This window comes from Psammomys obesus, unplaced genomic scaffold, assembly GCF_907164565.1.
Source record: "Psammomys obesus unplaced genomic scaffold, mPsaObe1.curated_primary_1811, whole genome shotgun sequence".
Taxonomy (NCBI): Eukaryota; Metazoa; Chordata; class Mammalia; order Rodentia; family Muridae; genus Psammomys; species Psammomys obesus.
Genome location: NW_026592368.1, coordinates 449,778 through 469,162, shown reverse-complemented (window position 1 = coordinate 469,162; position 19,385 = coordinate 449,778). Strand labels below are relative to the sequence as shown.

At 40.3% G+C, this 19,385-nt stretch overlaps 1 protein-coding gene across 1 annotated transcript in view; it reads left to right on the top strand.

Annotated features, from left to right (window-relative positions):
• Positions 1–19,385, top strand: part of LOC129681268 (zinc finger protein 431-like) — a 69,677-nt gene that overhangs the window by 35,090 nt on the left and 15,202 nt on the right. The window contains exons 3-5 of the mRNA XM_055613176.1: positions 17,254–17,380; positions 17,598–17,658; positions 19,136–19,374. Of these exons, the coding sequence (XP_055469151.1) occupies positions 17,254–17,380; positions 17,598–17,658; positions 19,136–19,374 (427 nt within the window). The remainder of the gene's footprint in view (positions 1–17,253; positions 17,381–17,597; positions 17,659–19,135; positions 19,375–19,385) is intronic.

Here is a 19,385-nt window from a genome sequence, read left to right as displayed (position 1 = left end):
CATGCAAACATCCGTAAAGTAAATATAAATCTTCATATAATGGAATTTGCTGCAGTGGGGTCATAGCTCTGAGAGAGACTGGTAGCTAGTGTTGGTTGAAATGAACTCCCTTTGGTCTGCATATAAGCAGTTGTGGCATTGTTGTGAGGAAAAAGCCACTGTATTCTGAAGTAAGAATAGCTCAGTATAGCTTTTGTCTAAGAACTGCAAGCACAGTATTCATAGTTAACTTTTTCATGTTGTTTTCTGCATTAATGTTCCCTCTCCTTTGTATGTGTGAGGATTTTGGCTGTCATGTGTCTTCTAGATAATTCATTATGGTCTAGAAGACAGATTTGCTCTGTAAAATTCCATGTCCTTTCAGGGCTAGACTTTAAGTTTTCTGTCCCAATAGGAATTACTCAAAGCATAATCTGGAACCTGAACCTAAAAGAGACTTCAGGGTGACAGTATATATTGAATGCATAATCTGATGCAGTCAGTTACTCTTTGAGCAGTATATAGAATTGAATGCATTTTCTATTTGAAGAGGATTTTTTTTTATTAAACTCTTAGATATATGGAGTGATTTCTCCTTGGGAAGGATATTAATTCTAGAACAGATGCAGCTCAAGTCTTCTAGAAAAATGTTTCTGAGTCAAGCTCTTCTATGTTGACTCAGGTGACTTTGATCCCACTCTAAAGTAAAGGCATCTTGATTAAAATAAATAAAAATTTCATTTAAAGGGCAATACCACTACTGAGTTTCAGAATTACTCATTGGAGGCATAGGGTCAGCCATGGTTGCAGGAAAAAATATGCTCGTGGAGCGTGGCTTTTGACTTCGGACCAAAATAGTTGTACTTGCTTATTGTGCGCATCACATGGAAATTTATGACCAGATTTGAAACTGATGTAGTCACAGCATAGAAAGTGATGGAGGAGAAGGAGGGGGGAAGCTTTCTTACTTTGACAGGAGTTGACGTTAGCAATGTGGATTGAGGTAACCAATTTTATGATGATCAACACTTCTCAGGCCACCAGAACAGGGAGTGTCTATGGTGGATGGGATTCAGCATTAACTTGGGAAGTCTGGGTAGATGGGTCAAGATCAGCAACAGTGTATAGTCTTTTCAGAAAACAAGAAGTTATTTTTATAGAGGTGTCCTTGACCAGGAGGAAAGTAAAATGTGCAGGCTGGGCTGATGTCTGTGGATTCCTTTGGGAATCTTCTCATTTATTTAAGAAGCGAGGCATGGGATTTTGGAGAGTCAGAATGAAAGATAGCAGGGTGCAGGGCAAATACAGAAGAAGAACCTACATGAGGAGTTTAGGAGCACATAAAGGCAAGGCAAATGGGAAGGTTTCTGGGACCCTGATGGTGGATTGGAGGGCAGGTCTAAGGATTGGTCAATGGGAAGCTCTGGATTGGTTCTGAGAGAGGGGTCCTAGAAAAGTTGTACAGGAATCCTGATCCTGTGTGGGGAGTCATGAGGAAGATATTGATAGTTGCTCTTGCAGAGGACCCTAGTTCACTTTCCAGCACCCAGCTCATGGACCTGTAACTACAGGGTTAGGGTATCCAATGCATCTTTTGGCCTGTTAATGCAGTGAAATTATTTAAAATTTAAAATTTAAATATAAATTGTCATATTTATTTATGTACTTTTGGTTATTCATGACAAGGTCTCCCTATGTAGCCCTGGCTGTCCTGGAATTCCTCTGTAGATGAGGCTGGACTTGAACTCACAGCTATCTGTCTTTCTCTGCCTCCAAAGTCCTCGGATTACAGACTATTTATTAGTTAGTTAGTTAGTTAGTTAGTTTTAGTTCCCTACATGTGTTTGTCATCTGAGGAGGCAGAGAAAGTCACAGGATCCTGAGGAGGTGGACCAGCTTCTGTGAGCCACCTTAAGTGAATACTATGAATCAAAGTTAGGTTTATTTTTAGAATATCAGGAAGTGTTCTCATCCACTGAGCCATTCCTTTAGCCCTCTCATTTTTGTTTAATTTTTTATTTTTAAACATTTTTATTTTAATTTTTATTAATTACACTTTATTCACTTTTTATCCCCCCATAAACTCCCCTCCCCCTTCCAGTCCCCCCTCTCCCTTCCCCATGCATGCCCCTCCCCAAGTCCACTGATAGGGGATGTCTTTCTCTCTTTCCTTCTGATCCAAGTCTATCAGGTCTCATCAGGAGTGGCTGCATTATCTTCCAATGTGGCCTGGTAAGGCTGCTCCCCCCTCAGGGAGAGATGATCAAAGATCAGGCCAGTCAGTTCACATCAGAGACAGTCCCTGTTCCCATTACTATGGAACCCACTTGGACACTGAACTGTCATGGTCTAAGTCTGTGCAGGGGTTCTAGTTTATCTCCATCAATGGTCCTTGATTGGAGTATCAGTCTCAGAAAAGACCCCTGGGACCAGATTTTTTGATGCTGTTTCTCTCCTTGTGGAGCTCCTGTCCTATATAGGACCTAATATTTCCCACTTCTTTCATAAGATGCCCTGTACTCTGCCCTAAGGTTGGCCATAATCTCAGCATCTGCTTTGATAGTGTGCAGGGTAGAGCCTCTCATAGGCCTTCTGTGGCAGGCTCTTGTCCTGTTTCCTGTTTTCTCCTTCTTCTGATGACCCTCCTCTTCATATAGGGAAATCAAAATATGTTCTAAGCTGTCTTGTCTTTTAGCATGAACTAGAGCAGAATACATGCTACTATTAAAGAGATTTTTTTTAACTTAACCATTTAATTGTGTTTGGAGTACTTTCTCCATGGAGATGCATATAGAAGACAGGCACAAATTATCCTAAATTCTACAAGAGTACATCTTCAGCCTTTTGAAAAATATTTTTGAGGTAAGCTATGTTGGCTCAGGTCACATTGATCCCAGTCTATTGAGGCACAAAGCAATGATGTAGCTTTTCTCCTTGTTCAAATCCTAAATTCTTAAGTTAAAGTTGTACCACAGCAGAATTTTAAAAATTACTCATTTGAGTCATGTAATGAGTTCTCTATTTTTTTAAGACAGGTTTGAAAAATGAAAGTAAACGTTTTCAACATCGCTTTCTAAATTCAATTTTTTTTCTCATATATTTTACAACTATTTTAGAAACTGTTATCAAGGAAGAAATGTGGATCAAACTTTATCTGTAGTTGATTTACATCCTTTACCCTTTCTGGTAATAGCAGCCACAATGCTGTGGCTTAAGGAACTCAATTCTGGGGTATAAAAGGAGTATCTGAGCAGCGGTGTCTCAAGTGTGCATGGTGTTATGCAGTTTGATAGGGCAGATTTCACAGCTTGGGCTGCAATCAGTGTGGCAGGAAATGGACATTCAATTACTATTTCATTTTTGTTGTTGCTTTTGTTTAAGGGAAAAAGTAAGACTGGGTTTGCCTTATAGTCTCTTAGAACTAAATCACGCAAGATACAGTAGAAGCAATTGTTATTCGGTGCTAAGCTATTTTTCTACCCTGATATTTTTATATGTTTAGTTTTGTTGTTTTTGCTTTTGTTTGTGAAGACAAAAATTTCTGTATGTAGATCTGCCTGATTGTTGATAAGTAGACCAGACCAGCCTTGGAATTCAAGCTTTCCCAGATTCTGGCTCCGGAGGGCAGTGAGTAAATGTGTCCCAATACAGATGTATTTTTTGTTGTTGTTTTAACATTGTTGGACTGAACTTGGGACTCAACTACTGGGAAGGAGACTTAGAGGCTGGATCAATGGAAACTGCAAGAGATTTATTCAAGACATGCTTGATGGGGCTGTCTGCATCCAAGCGCGAGACGACCCTGAGGAACAAAAGCTTTGGGTTTTTGTAGGGAGAAACCTCAAGCAGGGAGTTACATGCCTTGGCGTTACAGGATTGGGTGAAAGGGTCTATAGGGAAGTTGACTTTTAAAATGATTGGTCTGTTTTAGGCACCAAGTCCAGTCGGTCCTGGCCCAGCCATCTGGAGGACATCTGATCATGAGCAACCCCTGGAATGTCCTGTTACATGCTGATTTGGATGTTGCTGGGGGGGGCAATTAGCATATCTTGTGGTTTCTACATGACTGTGGTCATATGCTAGGGGCTATCAGGAAGGGAAACAGGCTATCTGGGTTGGTTGCCAGGTAAGAGTACCTCCCACGTGCAGTCCTGGTTCCTCTTTTATAACAGGGTGGGGCAGGTCTGGAGGTCTGTCTCCACTTGACTGTGTCCTCATCTCTGCCTGTGTCTTTCTGCTTTCTGGAAAAGTACTGAGAGAACTGACTTGGACATGGGGCCTAAAATTCAAAATGGAGTTTATGATGTTCGTCTGACTCTTTCAACATTATTGGCAGATGGTGCTGGGATGTAGGTTTTTGTACATGTCAAGCATATGCTGATCTTTATCCACAGCCATAACTGATTTTTTTAAAATGCCAAGTATTTCTCAGGACTCCATATGTTTACCACATTAATACTACCCATGCAGAGACATTTGATTCTAGGTACATGACATTCTTCCAAACTCTCTGTTTTGAAATTTTTGAATGAACGAATGTGAGTATTTTGCCTATATGCAGGTAAAATAATAAGCTGTGTAATATATGCACCTTGATTCCAGGAGAAAGAGGGAAAGTGCCTACTGAGTGCTGGAAGACAGAATGTAGGCTATGAAGGACAGGCACAAATGATTCTGAAATAGAAATCTCTGCCTATCTAGAAAAGATAGGGCCCTGAAATGGAAGCCTGGGCCAGGAATCACCAATCCTGGTCCCTTTAATACAATCTAACCCTAAGGTAGTGTAAGACCTGGGGTCTCACAGCTCAGGAGTTCAAGATCGTGCCCTTCCCAGAAACTCCCCCAGACCATGACTCGTTGCAAAAGCAAGAGGTTTATTAACCATTGTGCAATGGGTCACCCCTGCCGGTCAGCAAAGAGTGGCACCGGGAGACAAAGGCCTTTAGATTTTTAAAAGAAAAATTGCGGGAAATTTGAAGTTGCAGTCTTGGCAATTTAGGATTGGATGAGGAAGCTATAAAATAAGATAATTGGTTAGTGTTAGATGCTCAAGCTTGGCCAGTCCTGCCAAGTGCGGATGCAGCTGCAATTTAAGGTGGGGGTGGTTAGCTCATCCTTGAAGATTAGGGGCTGCGGACTTTTGACTGGAGGTCAAAAGCTACTCAGAAGAAGTCTGGGTTCATTGCTAAGAAACACTATCTTGAAGACAAGGGTCTGGTCGTTCTTTTTGCTGAGTGAAGGTCATTGCTTGCTTGCTTTTTTTCTATCTGTCCTCACAGATAGGGTCACATTTCTTCATTCTCTGGAAAGGTTCTAAGAGGCTTTAGCTTAACCTGGACCTAAAACTCAAAACTATAGGCTTTAGAAGACATACAGGTTACAAAGTTAGTCTAACCCTTTCAGTAGATGCTCAAGGGAGATGTCACTCAAGACTCACTGGTGAGAAAGGCTGAGGCCTTTCTCCAGTCAGAAGAAGAGGTGGGTTCTCCTGATGCTATGCTACCTGTTCAGCTCTGTAGCTGGGCAGTCTTGAATAGTTGGTGTGCTATGGTCTGAGCACAGCTGCTGTGTGTGCTGTGTGTTGTTATACCCAGTTTACAAGCCCCCAATAGACCTGCTGGAATCGACTCCATTGCAAAAAACAGGAGGGTCTATTTATTACAACCTCAAGCCGGGCGGCCGTTCTTTAGAAAGACATAGGGAGAAGTGACACTCCCTCCCGCTCCGGGAGAATAAGGTTTTTAAAGGAACAAAAATGCAAGCAGTGTAGTACAAGCTTTGTTGTTACAGGATTGGGTAAGAAGAACAAAAATGCAAGTGGGGTAGTCTCTAGGGAAGCTGGCCTTTAAAATGATTGGTCTGTTTTTAGGTGCCAAGACTGCAAATGGTCAGGCCTGGCTACCTGGGAGACATCTGACCTCTAGTACTGCCCTGTTATGTGCAGGTTTTCTTAGGGGCTATGTGACTCCAGTCACACCCTGAGGGTTTATCTGGATGGTCGACTGCTGTTGGCCCTCTGCTCTGAAAGGAATGTGGTCTGGTGATTCTGCCCCAGCCCCAGGAATTAACTCTTAAGTATTTTAACCTTTCACTGTGAGGGGATTTCAGGAGAGTTCGGAAGTCACAACATGGTGAGTGTGGCCACTGCCCCAACCTGGTGGAGCCAGTGGCTGAACAGCAGGAGCTGCATGTAGGGTCCCTCCTGGGCAGGGTGGGAACCTGCAGCCAGAAACAGCCAAGTGAGAGATCCCTTGTCCTAGCTGTGAACTCATTGGAGGCATCTGAATATCTTCACTGTAGTGGGTTTGGGGTGGAAGCCTAGAAAATTCACTTCAGGAACAGAAGGTTCAAATGAAAGCTTTATTTACTGATCTCAGGGTGGCGGCTAGTTCTGTATCTGAAAGGTCCACAAGGGCATAAGCTTTGTTGTATTTTTAAAGTATTAAATCCACAAAGTGAGCAGCCCTTGGTGACTGTCACGGTCATCCAATCAAATTTTAAAATTGTGGGTTAAGCAAGGGAGTTTCTGTTGGAGGCTGTGCTGATCCAGGATACCTGGGCTCAAGGCCTTTAACGTTTTTTCCAAAACATTAGGTCTTGAATCCAAGGTCCTTAATTTGTCTCCCTAGACATTTGGTCCAGAGCAAGGTGATAAGGCAGCAAATAAGTAGGTCTTCTTTCTGTAGTGACAGCTTTGTGGGTGACATCATTTTACAATTTAGGCACAACAGATATTTAGGAAAATGATTCAAAGGGCCAGGTGGGAGACTGCTCTTCAAACTTGGGCATGTGAAGTTGTTTTAACCTTGGTGGCAAAATTGGGGAGCCAAATAGAAGAGGTGCTTGGAGAAGGCTGGGCTCTGGAGGCCATGCCCTTACACAGTATGGGGCTGCATGTTCACAAAGCATTTCCAGTAGGGGCTTGCACATAGGAATGTTCTTGGCAGGATGTGAACTCTGAGAGGCCTCGTTTCTTTAAGAGCTTCTAAAAGTTCTGCCCTTGGCATTTGACATGTAGATATAAGATGCACTTGGAGTTAATTTTTTTGGAGGTTGTAAAAAACATGGAAATAGCATGTCATTATAAATCTATGATATAAACAGGTAGAAGTGTTGATAGAAAGGAGTTGCCATTGCGTAGGAGACAGGAAGTAGAATTTAGCTAAGGGATGTTTTAAATCATCCTGTAGATGCCAACCAGGCCTGTTAGAGACTAGAATGCTAGGAAACACATGCCCAGGAAGACTGTCAACAAATTTATTTCCAACCCATCACCAAGGAGACAGTCCTGATTCATAGCAACTATTGTCCCATCTCCATGTCAATGGAGAGACATCTAACAAGCTGCTGAATGGGCCGTTACAGAATCACAGCCAACATTCAATCCTGGTGTGCCATAAACTTGCAGTTTTCTCCTTGAGAAGAATCATAGTTCTGCTACATGGGCAAGACATCAAGTGACCCCCATTTGTACTGGGAAATCCTTGTTGTGTTGAGAGTAATAGTCACCAGGTCCAAGGCCACTGTGGTCTTGGAAAATAATGTTCCCCTCGTGCAGCAATGTTTTTCTTAGACACCTTATGTTTGATCTCATTGTGTGAGAGTTTCTGAGTGATTCATAGTATTTCCTTCCCATTCTCCCCTGGAAGTAGTATACAAGATGCTAGTCTTCTAAAAAGCTTAGTTATGAGACATACCTGGTGCAAGACCTTCCCACCGGGGATACTGTATTTTCTACCTTCTACTTTTTCTTTCATTCGAAACCACTGAGACCGTCCACTGATGACCATGGCCCTGAAGAATGACCTGCTCTATTAGGGGAACTCAGTATTTAAGTGATTCTTGGAATATCTTTGCTGTTCAAATTTCTCATCTTCCTCATTGTCCAGTATTGGAATGATTAATCCATAGTGAAATGGTTTAATCCATAACCCTTGGCCTGAACCTAAAAGAGACTTAAGGATGATTGCATATATGGAATTCAAAATCTGTTCTAAGCAATGATGGGGATGATTTAAATAATGGTGATTACAACAGATTTTATATGAAAGAGGCTTATTAGATGGAGAGAGGGAGAGAGAAGGGAGAGCAGGACATGATGGGTGGAAGAGAGGGGTGCCCCGAAGGACAAAGGGGAGAGTAAGGAGGGGTGAGAGAAGCAAGAGAGGGACCATGTATGTGTCGGGTTGTTCCCTTTAAGATGCAAGGTAACCAGGCCTTGCAGGTGTAGCCAACTGGCAGGTGACATGATGACATCATAAGTTGCTGGGGAACCCAGGAACAGGTTTAGTTCCAAAATCCTAACATTCCTCCCTTTTTCTACAAATAAAAAAAAATGAGGAACTTGAGCTGCTTCTCATGTAAGATAAGTTAGAGTATATAAATTTAGGCTCATTGGAGCAGCTCTTGATTGCCATGCAAAGGGTTGAGAGAAGAGATAATAGCAACAAAAATGGCCAGATTACATAGTCAAGTGGAGGAGAAGCCTCTGCCTTGGAAGATTTAGGGTAGAGGGCTGTCAGTAGAGAGTTGCTGGCCATGCAAGGCAGCACATAGGGACTGAGGAATGCTGGGAGAACCTGGAGCTGTTTGTCCTGGTCCTGAAGCACACCGTTCCAGCCTTTTGTTAATAATAAGTGAATAATGGGCATGGATTTTCTTCTGGCCATGTCCTGCTGACACTGGGTTGCTGTAGGGAAGTCAAAAGGCTGAAATGCTGGTCGATTCCAGGAAGAACAGGCTGCTTTGATGCTGTCCAGAGTTTGCAAGAACATCCATGGCTGGGAGGGAAAGCGCAGGTCCAGCTTGATGGAAGTCTTCAAGGTCACAGTGGAACACTTGTGGTAGCTGCTTTGGTCCTGTTGTGGATCTAGGAAGCATCTGTGTTTGGCAGCCTATGGAAACGTGTGTATGTGTGTGTGTGCGTGCGTGTGTTTAGTGCAGAAGATCACCTTAAATAGGTTATGGAGAAAATTCTTTAGGTGTCCATTTAAAACTTTTTGGAAGAGCTAGCAGAGGTGGAAGGTTTGGATCGGAGAGACTTGAACATGGGAACCTCCATTTACGTGAGGGAACCTACCTTTACCCAATCACTGGCAGTAATTAAAAGGCTTTGCTCTGGATCTGTCATTGAGGCGATGTTTGGTTACAGAAGTGTGTAAACTTAGAGTCCCTTCAAGTGGGTACTAGGTGTAGAAACCTGAAATGCTCCAGAAGACATTCCAGAGGATAATCTGGAGAAATGGATGAATGGACTATACTTGTTGGGAGGGTAGGCAACAGTGACCCGTCAAGGCATCCCAAGAGCAAGGTTTGACCCAATAGAGGTAGTCCTACCTGATCCAATAGCTCCTCAACTTTCGGCCAGAGATCAGGGGCAGAGTTGCCCAAGAATGCACAGTCTACCTAGTCCTAGGGTTTTTGTTGTAGTGTGAGGAAAAGACACTGTGCATGTGGGGACGAGATCTCTCCAGGGGAAAGAGGAAGTCCTAAATGTAGATCAGTAGAGAGGGTCAGCCATAGCCAGTGAATGCTATGGATGGGGCGCTCCCTCTGTCTCAAAAGACCGTTGCTGGACTCCGAACAGTCAGGCTTCCCCTCCCCAGGGAGGTGTTTTATGCTGATCAATGAGATGAAGTCACCAATCTAGTGGCTGGCTAAGGAGAACTCACCAATCCAGCCAGTGTTGCAGGCGGCAGATAGCAATCGGGTAGCAGGAAATATAGCAACGGGAGGAAATATTAAGCCTTTTTTAGCTATTTCGGATACTGTAAATCCCCTTAGACCTGGCAACCTTTATACCTTGGATTTACCAACCTTAAAATATTTTTTTAGACATTTAAACATTTATAACTTGCATTTATCAACCTTAAGGTGTTTTCTTAGACTCTCAAACATGTATAATGAATATTTACCAATCTTAAGGCATTTTTTAGATCCTCAAATAATATTTTTGAGGGGGGCCTTTGTATCTAGTCATTTACCATGAGACATAGGTGAGATTGCTATGAACATTGATTGTCCTATAGCTAAATAAAGGGATGGTAAAAGGTTAGAGTTAGGCCTGTTTTTTGTTTGTTTTGTTTTGTTTTTTTGAGTCTGGCAACAAGGCATATTGTGCCTTGGCCTGACAATAGCAACTCTAGGACTTAAGCTTAAGGCCCGGTCTCCTGCCTATGAAGAGAAATGAGAAGGCATCTGAAGTCTCCCAAGACAGAAGTTGGCAGTATGGCCATGGGACCCTATTGTGAGGCCAAAACAGACTTGCAATGTTACCCTGGGCTGAGTGAGAGTGGTGGAGGTTGCTGAGTAAAGGAGCTATTTATCCTCCATTGGGCCAAGGAGTTAGAAGGCTGGAAGTGTCTGTGGCTCTTGGACTGGTTGAGCCTCCATGGCTGGGCACAGAGGACAAACCTACATGGGAGCATTTTGACTCCCAGAGGCCAGTCTGCCAGCAGGCAGCCATGGCTTGTTGAGGCAGCAGCAGGACCAGTGTCTCCTTTGGCTGCATTTGAAACAGTCACCTGGTAGAACTGACTTTTGGCTCTACCTCAGTGGGATGGGGCACTGCAGACTTATTGGTTTTGTGCGAGAATGTCAGGTTTGCTATGGATGAGCCTGTTGGTAAGACTCCTCTCATTATTTTTACTAACTCCTATATGGTGAGTCAATGACCATCCTCAGCTGTTTATTAAGACGGTAGTGAGGCCATGTTTGCATCTGTAGGACTATAAATATATATTTCGCCATCTATGAGATGACTAACTATTAACTTGCATCCATTAACCATTAACTATTAGGACTTTAGGTTTTGTCCCTGGTAAGTTGGAGCCTTAAAAGTCATATAGGCCATTTAAGTGAAAGCATAGTTTTCTGTGTAATTTAGTATATTAAAAGTTTATAGATTATAAAAGTTTAAGGCTATACTATAGATTGATAACAATTCCATTTTTAGAAGATAAGACCAAACATATTTTAACCTTTTGGTATCAGAGATATAGCATCATAACCAAGTTTTAACATAAATAAATCCTCTAAAATTAATAGATCTTAATTTAGAATATTGGTAAAGACCTGTATACAGTAACAAACTCGAGTTATAAGATTTAAAACCAACACTTTAGTAGAACAGTATAAAGCAATTTTAAAATTACATTTGAATTTATTATAGCAAACCCATTAGCCAGAAAGCCTAGTGGTGAATCCCGATCATAGGCAGCACACGGCAGGAGAAACAGCAACAGCATTTCTTAATTTAGGAACTGAAAAAGACATAGGCACTTAGATAGACATTTCAAACCAACTTCATTTGAATAGATAGTTATAATTTTGAAATTTTAGCATTATATAAATTTATTTTGAAGCAGGGTTGAATTATAGATAATGGAACGTAACTTGGAATGTTTGTAAAAATTCACACCAATGTAAAATGAGGCTCGTTGTTGTCCTAGTCTAAAAGAAGATAAAATAAAGTTAGTTATGATTAAGGAAGTCTTGTAAATGTAAACCCAATGGGAAAATTATATAAATCATTGGATAAGGATGTAAAGCATTTTATAATATTTATATATTTTAGATAAAATATAAACATATAAATATATATTTATATAACTTTTAATAAATATACTTATATATTATATATATATTTATTATATATATTGCTTTAAATATATATATTTAAGAATAGAGTGTATAGAAATCAGGAAGAAAATACTTTTGCAGGAATGGGAGAGTGTCGAGCGCATGGCAAGACAGAGATCCTGTAGAGGTTGCTCTAAGTCAAAATGTCCGTGAAGCCAAATGGAAGCTATAGTGAAGCCGTGGCTCTGCCCACTTCCTCCCCAAACCAACATGGCGGATAGCATCCTGCAGGAGATTCAAAATCTCACTCATGGGAGCTCAGGTAGCCTTGCAAATCTGTGTACAGGGTCCCCAGCGATGTCTTCCCTAAATCTGGTTTGTCTGTCTGAAGCATCACTCGAGTGATTGCCCAAGGCGATTTTCATCCCACTGTGTCCCAGGGACTCGGGGGCCCTGAGCAGCTACAGGAGGGAGCAGTCCTGAGCAGCTGCAAATAAAGGCAGTGAGAGGAAGTAAAGAGCTTCAGGTGTAGGTGAGGGCACGCCAGCGACTTTTCCAGGTTGATTTTGGCGTGGCTTGAGTTCCTGGAGTTCAGAGCATTAGGACAAGTCCGGGCAGCGGGTAGCCAGAGTGGAGACACTGCCGCTGGTCATGGGCTGCTGTGGCTGCCACAGGTGGATGTGTGGTGCACAGTAAGACAGTTGAGGAAAAGTAAATTTTTTTTAGGCTTACATAGAGCAGAAAGGAATTTGTTTTAGCCATCCATTTTGTCCCAGAGGAGTCCAAAAGGGTTCTGGCAAAGCCAGGGGATTCCACCCCCTCGACTCCTCCCCCCCCCCCAGTTTCAGCACCAATGATGGGGATGACTTAAATAATGGCAATTGCAAACAGATTTTATATGAAAGAGTTTTATTAGATGGAGATGAAGAGAGAAGGGAGAGCAGGACATGATGGGTAGAAAGAGAGAGGGGGGTGCCTCGAAGGACAAAGGGGAGAGTAAGAGGGGACAAGAGAAGAGAGACCAAGAGAGGGACCATGTATGGGTCGGTTTTTCCCTTTAAGAAGCAAGGGAACTATGTCTTCAATGTGTGGCCACCTGGCGGGCAATATGGTGACATCATAAGTTGCTGGACCACCCAGGAGCAGGTTTAGTTCCAAAATCCTAAAAGCGGTCTTCTATTTTAGTATGAACTAGAGCTGGATACATGCTACAGTTAAAGAGAATTTTCTTACTTAATATTTTACATGTATGTGGAGTGGGTATTCCCTGGTAAGGCATATTACATTTGGAACTGCCACACCTTTTGCATTTTGAAAAAAAAAATCTAAGAAAACCTTTGTTCCCTTAGGTCAAAACATGGATTCCAGTGTTTTGCTCCCCAGAAAAATGACCTTGCCTTCCTCTTGATTAAAATTCCTAAATTCTTCAGTTAAATGCTGGACCACAAAAGAGTTTTGAAATTACTCATTTAAGTCATTTAGTGAGGTTTCCATTGTAGTAACAAGAAAAAGATTTGCATGTGGAACATGTGTTTGTCCTTCAGACCAGAAAAGGAGGAAAAAAATGACTGTGTATCCTATAGAATGAAACATGATAGACAGTAGATAGATCACAGACTAAAGTGTAAGGGATTCAGTGACTGTCATCACCATTATGAAGTGAAACCTGACTGGGGTGGGATGAGAGATTTTGTGATTGCCTACCATGTATTCATTCAAGCCTCAAAATGAAAACAGACAAGATTAGGGACAATTTAGGGAAGTTAGGTTGAACCAAAGAATACTGAATCTCCAATTGAGGGACTATTCTTTAATGCACTGCAGACATGACCCATCCTTATTGACACGGTTCAGTCACATAAAGAATACAAGACACAGAGCATTGGCTATAGCTGAGTGGATCATATTACAGACCTCAGTAGCTAACATGACACCTAGTATGTTGATTATTTTTTTTTCAGTTTATAGCAATATATTCTGTAGTTCAGTTTTGCCTCATGCTATTTTTTATTGAGAATTGTTTTGAACTCCTAATCATGCCTCTGCTGCCCAGTGCCTGGAAGACTGTCTTGCAGCTCCATCCAGGCTGGGCCATGACTGGTCATTGAGAAAAGGATGTGGAGGAAGAAGGTGACAGCTTTCCTGTTTTGAAGGCAGTTGGCATTAGCAATGAGTAATCAGAAAATCAATAGAGGACAATCACTGAAGTTGAACCTGGCCAGGCAAATCAGGAATCTGTATATGAACCTGAACTTATCTCTAGAAATGAAGTTGTTGTAGTTAGACTCATTCAACCAACACAGAAGATCTTGACAAAGTATTGTGGCTGTGTCTAGCAGGAATGTTATTTTCCTGTCTGAAAATGCACAGTCTGAGAGAAAAGGTGTAAGTCAGACATGCTGTACTCTTAATACATGTGTAGCTAGAGTCTGGAGAAAACTGGACCGTAAATCCTTTCTCAGCATTTAAAAATCATTTTGAGAATATTGTTCAATCATTTCAATATTCTCATTCTTACTGTTTAGTCTCAGTCCCTAGGGAAAAAAAAAAGGCTGATGTGACTATTTAAACTATCAAAGCAGCTATGCCAACCATGTTGTTCCAGCATACCTTATTCCCTACAAAGGTAATGGTTGGCATGCCCTGTCCTCTAGCCCAAGATTTGTGTAGCCCTTCTCACATTTGCCCTTCTTTATGTAATTCAAACAATTTGTTTAACTTTTTTTTTAAATTTATCATTTACCACCCTAGCCTCTTAGTCTGGCTTTCTCCTCTTCTATTTTCTGTCTTCTAAGAAGGCTCAGAGTCATATCCACTCTCAACTCACTCTGATGTACCAGACTGTGAGTATGCTCTCTGTTTTATATATAATAATATTATTACTGCATCATACTTAGGAGTAATCACGTTCCTTCCTTCCTTTCTTTATTTTTTATTCACCTCCCATTTACTATTACTTACTTTCAAATTCATAGCCACATTTTGCCTTCACTTGTTATTCCTGTGTGAATTTGGTGGAAGATTTGCTGTTGAGAGTAGTGCCTAGAGGAAGTTGAGTTCATAGGATTCAGTGGAAAATACACTCCATGAGAAATTAAGCTAGAGGTCATTTGTTTGGTAATGTGATCCCAAATCTTTCTTATCTTGTTCATGATAAGAAAGAAAATAAGTAAGATAGAATTAGAAAATTGGGTGCTGATTTCTTAGATGGAATATGGAATCATTTAGATGGACATTACTAGTGAAGATTACATTAAAGATTATAGTTGTAAACTAGAACAACAATTGGTCAGAAATAAATGTAAATTCTGGTTTGTAGAGTAAAACAGAACTGTGTAGTTTCAAATGGCAGTCAAGTGCTAAAACAGAGGCAGGTATTTTCAAGGAGTTTATCCCTATTAAAGAAAAGGCCCTTGCTTTGGATTCAAGCCTTAGAACGTTCTCAGGAAGGAACTTCATCAGAAATGTGCTGCAGCTGTGGTCCAAGAACGTCAGGGTCTATCCAAACTTAGCAAGGTGGCTTACGTGGCTCTGATTCTTCAAACAAGAACGATAGAAAACTCAAGGTCATGGATTCTCCTCCGTGCTTTCAATTCAAAACTGTTCCAGCCAGCTGAGTTTGGCAGAGTCAGAGCAGCAGTGAGAATATTGTGAGAGTGCATTGCATGAAGCTGTGAGGAGGAAAACTGAGTTGTAAGTTGGGACCGCAAGATGTTGAGATAAGTAAGCAATGAGACACCTGTCATGGAGAGACACATATAGATAATGGAAGTAACCAACTGAGAAGTTACAGTTTCAGGGCCACCTAAGCCCTATGAAACTGAAACCCTAAGCCCTATGAAACCACAGACACATGTGTCTGAGGTCAGTGACAACATTCGGTGTTTGCCCTGCTGGGTTTCCTATCTTGGTCCAATCTTCCCTCACTATACACATTGTTCTCTATTGGAATTAGACAGTGTATTCTGTGCCAGGGTGTGTTTTAAGGATGTAACTTGCTTTCTCATTTTACAAGGTGTAGCAAGAAATAGATTATCTAGTGTCAAAACAGACTTTGGATATTTGAATATTATCGGAGCTGTTGCATACCCTGAGTACTATTGAATTAAGACTAAATGCATTTTCATTATGGGATGACCATGAGCCTATAGTAACAGGCTTTAGAATGTAGTTGATTGTATCAAAAAGCTCCCAGATAATAGGATGCCTTTGAATACGTGTTTTTTTCTTTGTGGAGTTTATGGAAGATTTGGTAGGAGGAATCTTTCTAGATTTTTCCTGGAGATGGCATTGGAGTATCTATGGACTCAATCCATATTCTGATCTTGGTGTCTATTGTGTTATAATTGAAACTAATAAGTCAGCTGCCTTCTGGTGCTGTCATACCTCAACTATTATAGACTCTAGTACTAAATACCATACAATATGAGAAGCAAGTGTTATTCAGTTTTAAGCTATTTGGTAGTTTGATGTTATTATAGATTTAATTTCATTCATTAACATATATACATATACATATACATACAGTGAAGAGAATGTTTGTTTGCTTAGACCTGGCTGTCCTGAAAGTAGATATATAGGTCAGACAGGCATTGGAATTAGAGACCCACCTGACTGGCTCCACAGTGCTGGGATTAAATATAGGCTGGCATGCCTGGGACTTTTGTTTCATTTTGTTTCGTTTTTCTATTATTGGCTATAGGTCTTGAAATGTAGGGTTTTGTTCCCACCAAGCATATGCCCTTGTTCTGATCTTCATCCAAATCCACCTTTAAATTTTGAAATCTGTCATAGGGTATATTTTATTTCTCAGGATGGCATATCTTTACAGCAATAATATTGGCTGAATCTTCGGAGTCATTGCATTCCAGGTGCATGAGTCTTTCTCTAGTTTTGTTTGTTTTGAAGGTTTTGAATGAATATGAGTATTTTGCCTGTATGCATGTGTGCCTCACAGGAGTCAGAGATGGTCTCAGATACCCACAACTTGGAGTAATGGATAGTTGTGAGCCTCCATGTAAATACTGGCAATATGTCCAAATTATTCGCAAGACCAGCAGGAGCTCTTCACTGCTAAGCCATTCTTCCTGCCCTATGTTGTTTATTTATGATCAAAATTTTCAGTGCTAATTTTTATTTTTCAATTTATTACTCTTTAAACATGCATTCCCTTTTTAGTAAGATCTTGTTAATTGTATAGTTTAAACTGGGGCCCTTCAGGTTTTTGGAAGATGAAATATTATTCTTTGTAAGAACATCTGTGAACATCACATCTACTTTTTTTGTTTCTTTGATTGGTTTTTGCAGAGGAGACAGGGTCCTAATATGTACCTCTGGCTGACCTAGTACACATTGCCTGAGACAATACACCTGGCTTGTCCGTTAGTTTTAGTAGTTAGTAATTGTTCTTACAGTTTGTCTGATGTGCGCTCAGTACATTTCTCTCTGTCTATCCCCCCCAACCACCACCCCTCTCTGTTCATTGCCATTTCTCTTATTAGGCTATATCCTATTTCAAAGGAGTAGAAATGAGAGACGTAAACCTCATTATTCAGTTGCCTTCTAAAATGACTTCGTGATTACATTAGAACTTCTGTGTCAACAACTATACATGACTATATTCTGAATGGAGTATATATGTACAGGGTTGTCATTTTCATGCTTTCTTTTCCACACATGTATGGGATATTTCAGAATGTAGTGACTTATGATGATGTGCATGTGAACTTCACTCGGGAAGAGTGGGCTTTGCTGAATCCTTCCCAGAAAAGTCTCTACAAAGATGTGATGCTGGAGACCTACAGGAACCTGTTTGCTGTAGGTAAGATTGAACTTATTTTCAGTTTTTAAAACAAGGGCACAACTGTTGTTGCTGCCGTTGCTGCTGTTGTTAATGATGTTCTCCTGTAACTGTAATTGAGGAGGTTGAAGAATGATATGCATAGATCAGGCTTCGATCTAAAGTTCACTGAAGATAATAACTTAAAGTATGCCTAATTATGAATAATATCTCATACATTTTCTGATACATATCTTAGGCTTCAATTGGGAAGACCATAATATTGAAAAACACAGTCAAAGTTCTGGAAGACTTAGAAGGTAATTTTCATGTGCAAGAGATGTGAATATGAGTTTTCTGAATGCCTCTAAGTAAATGTCAATGTGTTCCAGGAATGTTAAAGAAAAGCATCATTGTGGAAAACAAACTAAGAAAAAAATGCACTACTTCAAGTGTATAAATGATTGCAAAATTCTTACAAATCCAAAATCTGAATGGAATTCCTCCAAGAAAGCTGACAAGAGTTCAGTCACAGATGTTACCAGTTGAACCATAGCCCCATGAGAGCTATGATGTTGAACTATCAATCTGTATCATCTCCTACAACATAAACAATGCAAAATGTATACACATTGGATGATAAGTATATGTCCAATATCTTCCAGTTTGCAAATAGTCCAGAGTAAAGCATTTGTTCCTTACATGCTTTTAAACCATCGCTAACTTTAGAGAGAGGGGCCCTTTATGGGATTCAAAATGTTGTTGTGGAAAAACATTAATCCATATAGTACATGTCTATGAGGATCAAAATATCAATCGGTGAATGTGAAAAATCTTTTATTTGTTATTTATCTTTGAAGTAGTGTAATATTGGTCAAAGTGGATACAAGCCTCATAAGCATAGGGATCCTGAAAATAGCAATGTACCTCTCTCTCTCCCAGAACAATGAGATATGTAGTAGTTCCCACTGTGACTATACTTTCTGAATGTGATACAAGTTTACAGTTACTATATTATTAAATATTAATTAGTTAATAATGAAGAAATTATTAGTGAAAAAGTAAAAAAATGAACTCATGGCTCAAGGAATAACAGTGAGAATCTTGTAGTTTCTCCAGGATCACCTCTTTGTAGAGGCTTTCCTTGAAACGAACCCAGCAATGCCTACTCTTCCCAAGTGGCATTCACGTATACATTACCACAGGTTAATGTGTTCTAACATATCCAATGCATATGTACAGCAGAGTCTGATAGTAAATCTGTACTTCATTTTTGCTTACCTAATTATGAATTATTAATAAGCCATTTTAAAAATTTGTTTCTCATTCAGAAAATCTACTCTAAGTGGGGGACTACTAATAAATTAAATAAAATTAATTAGTTTTTCAACATCGTTGGGAATACATCCACAATCTCACACTGTGGACAATTTCTATGAATACAAAAATACGTGGAAATTAATGTGTTTTGATTCACTTTACTGATGCAGTGTATAGGAAAAGTATAAATTCAATCAGTGTGGTTAATATCAGAATGGTCTCCATTTCTCTTTACATTTAAGAAAAACCTCATACAGAGGTTAAGCCATATAATAAATGCCCCTACTGTCACAGATGTCTACAAAGACTCAACAACCCATTAAGAAAGGGAAAATTACGAATGCAAAGTGATGAAACCTTAATATCTGGTACCCCTTTTCAATGAGACCAAATTGTAAAATTAATTCATACAGATAAAAATATTTATCAGTGTAATGAATGTGGTAAAGCTTACACGTGTACCATTTATCTTTGCAGGCATGAAAGAACACATACCAGAGAGAAACCCTATCAATGTAATCAATCTGAAACAGCTTTATCCCAACCCAGTCATCTCCAAAGACATAGAGTAACACATACTGGAGAGAAACCTTATGAATGTAACCAGTATGATATAGACTTTTTACAGCTCAATCAACTGCAGAGACATAAAAGAACGCATGCCAGAGAGAAACCCTATGAATGCAACCAGTGTGGTAAAGCCTTTTCATGTCAGGGTAATCTCAAA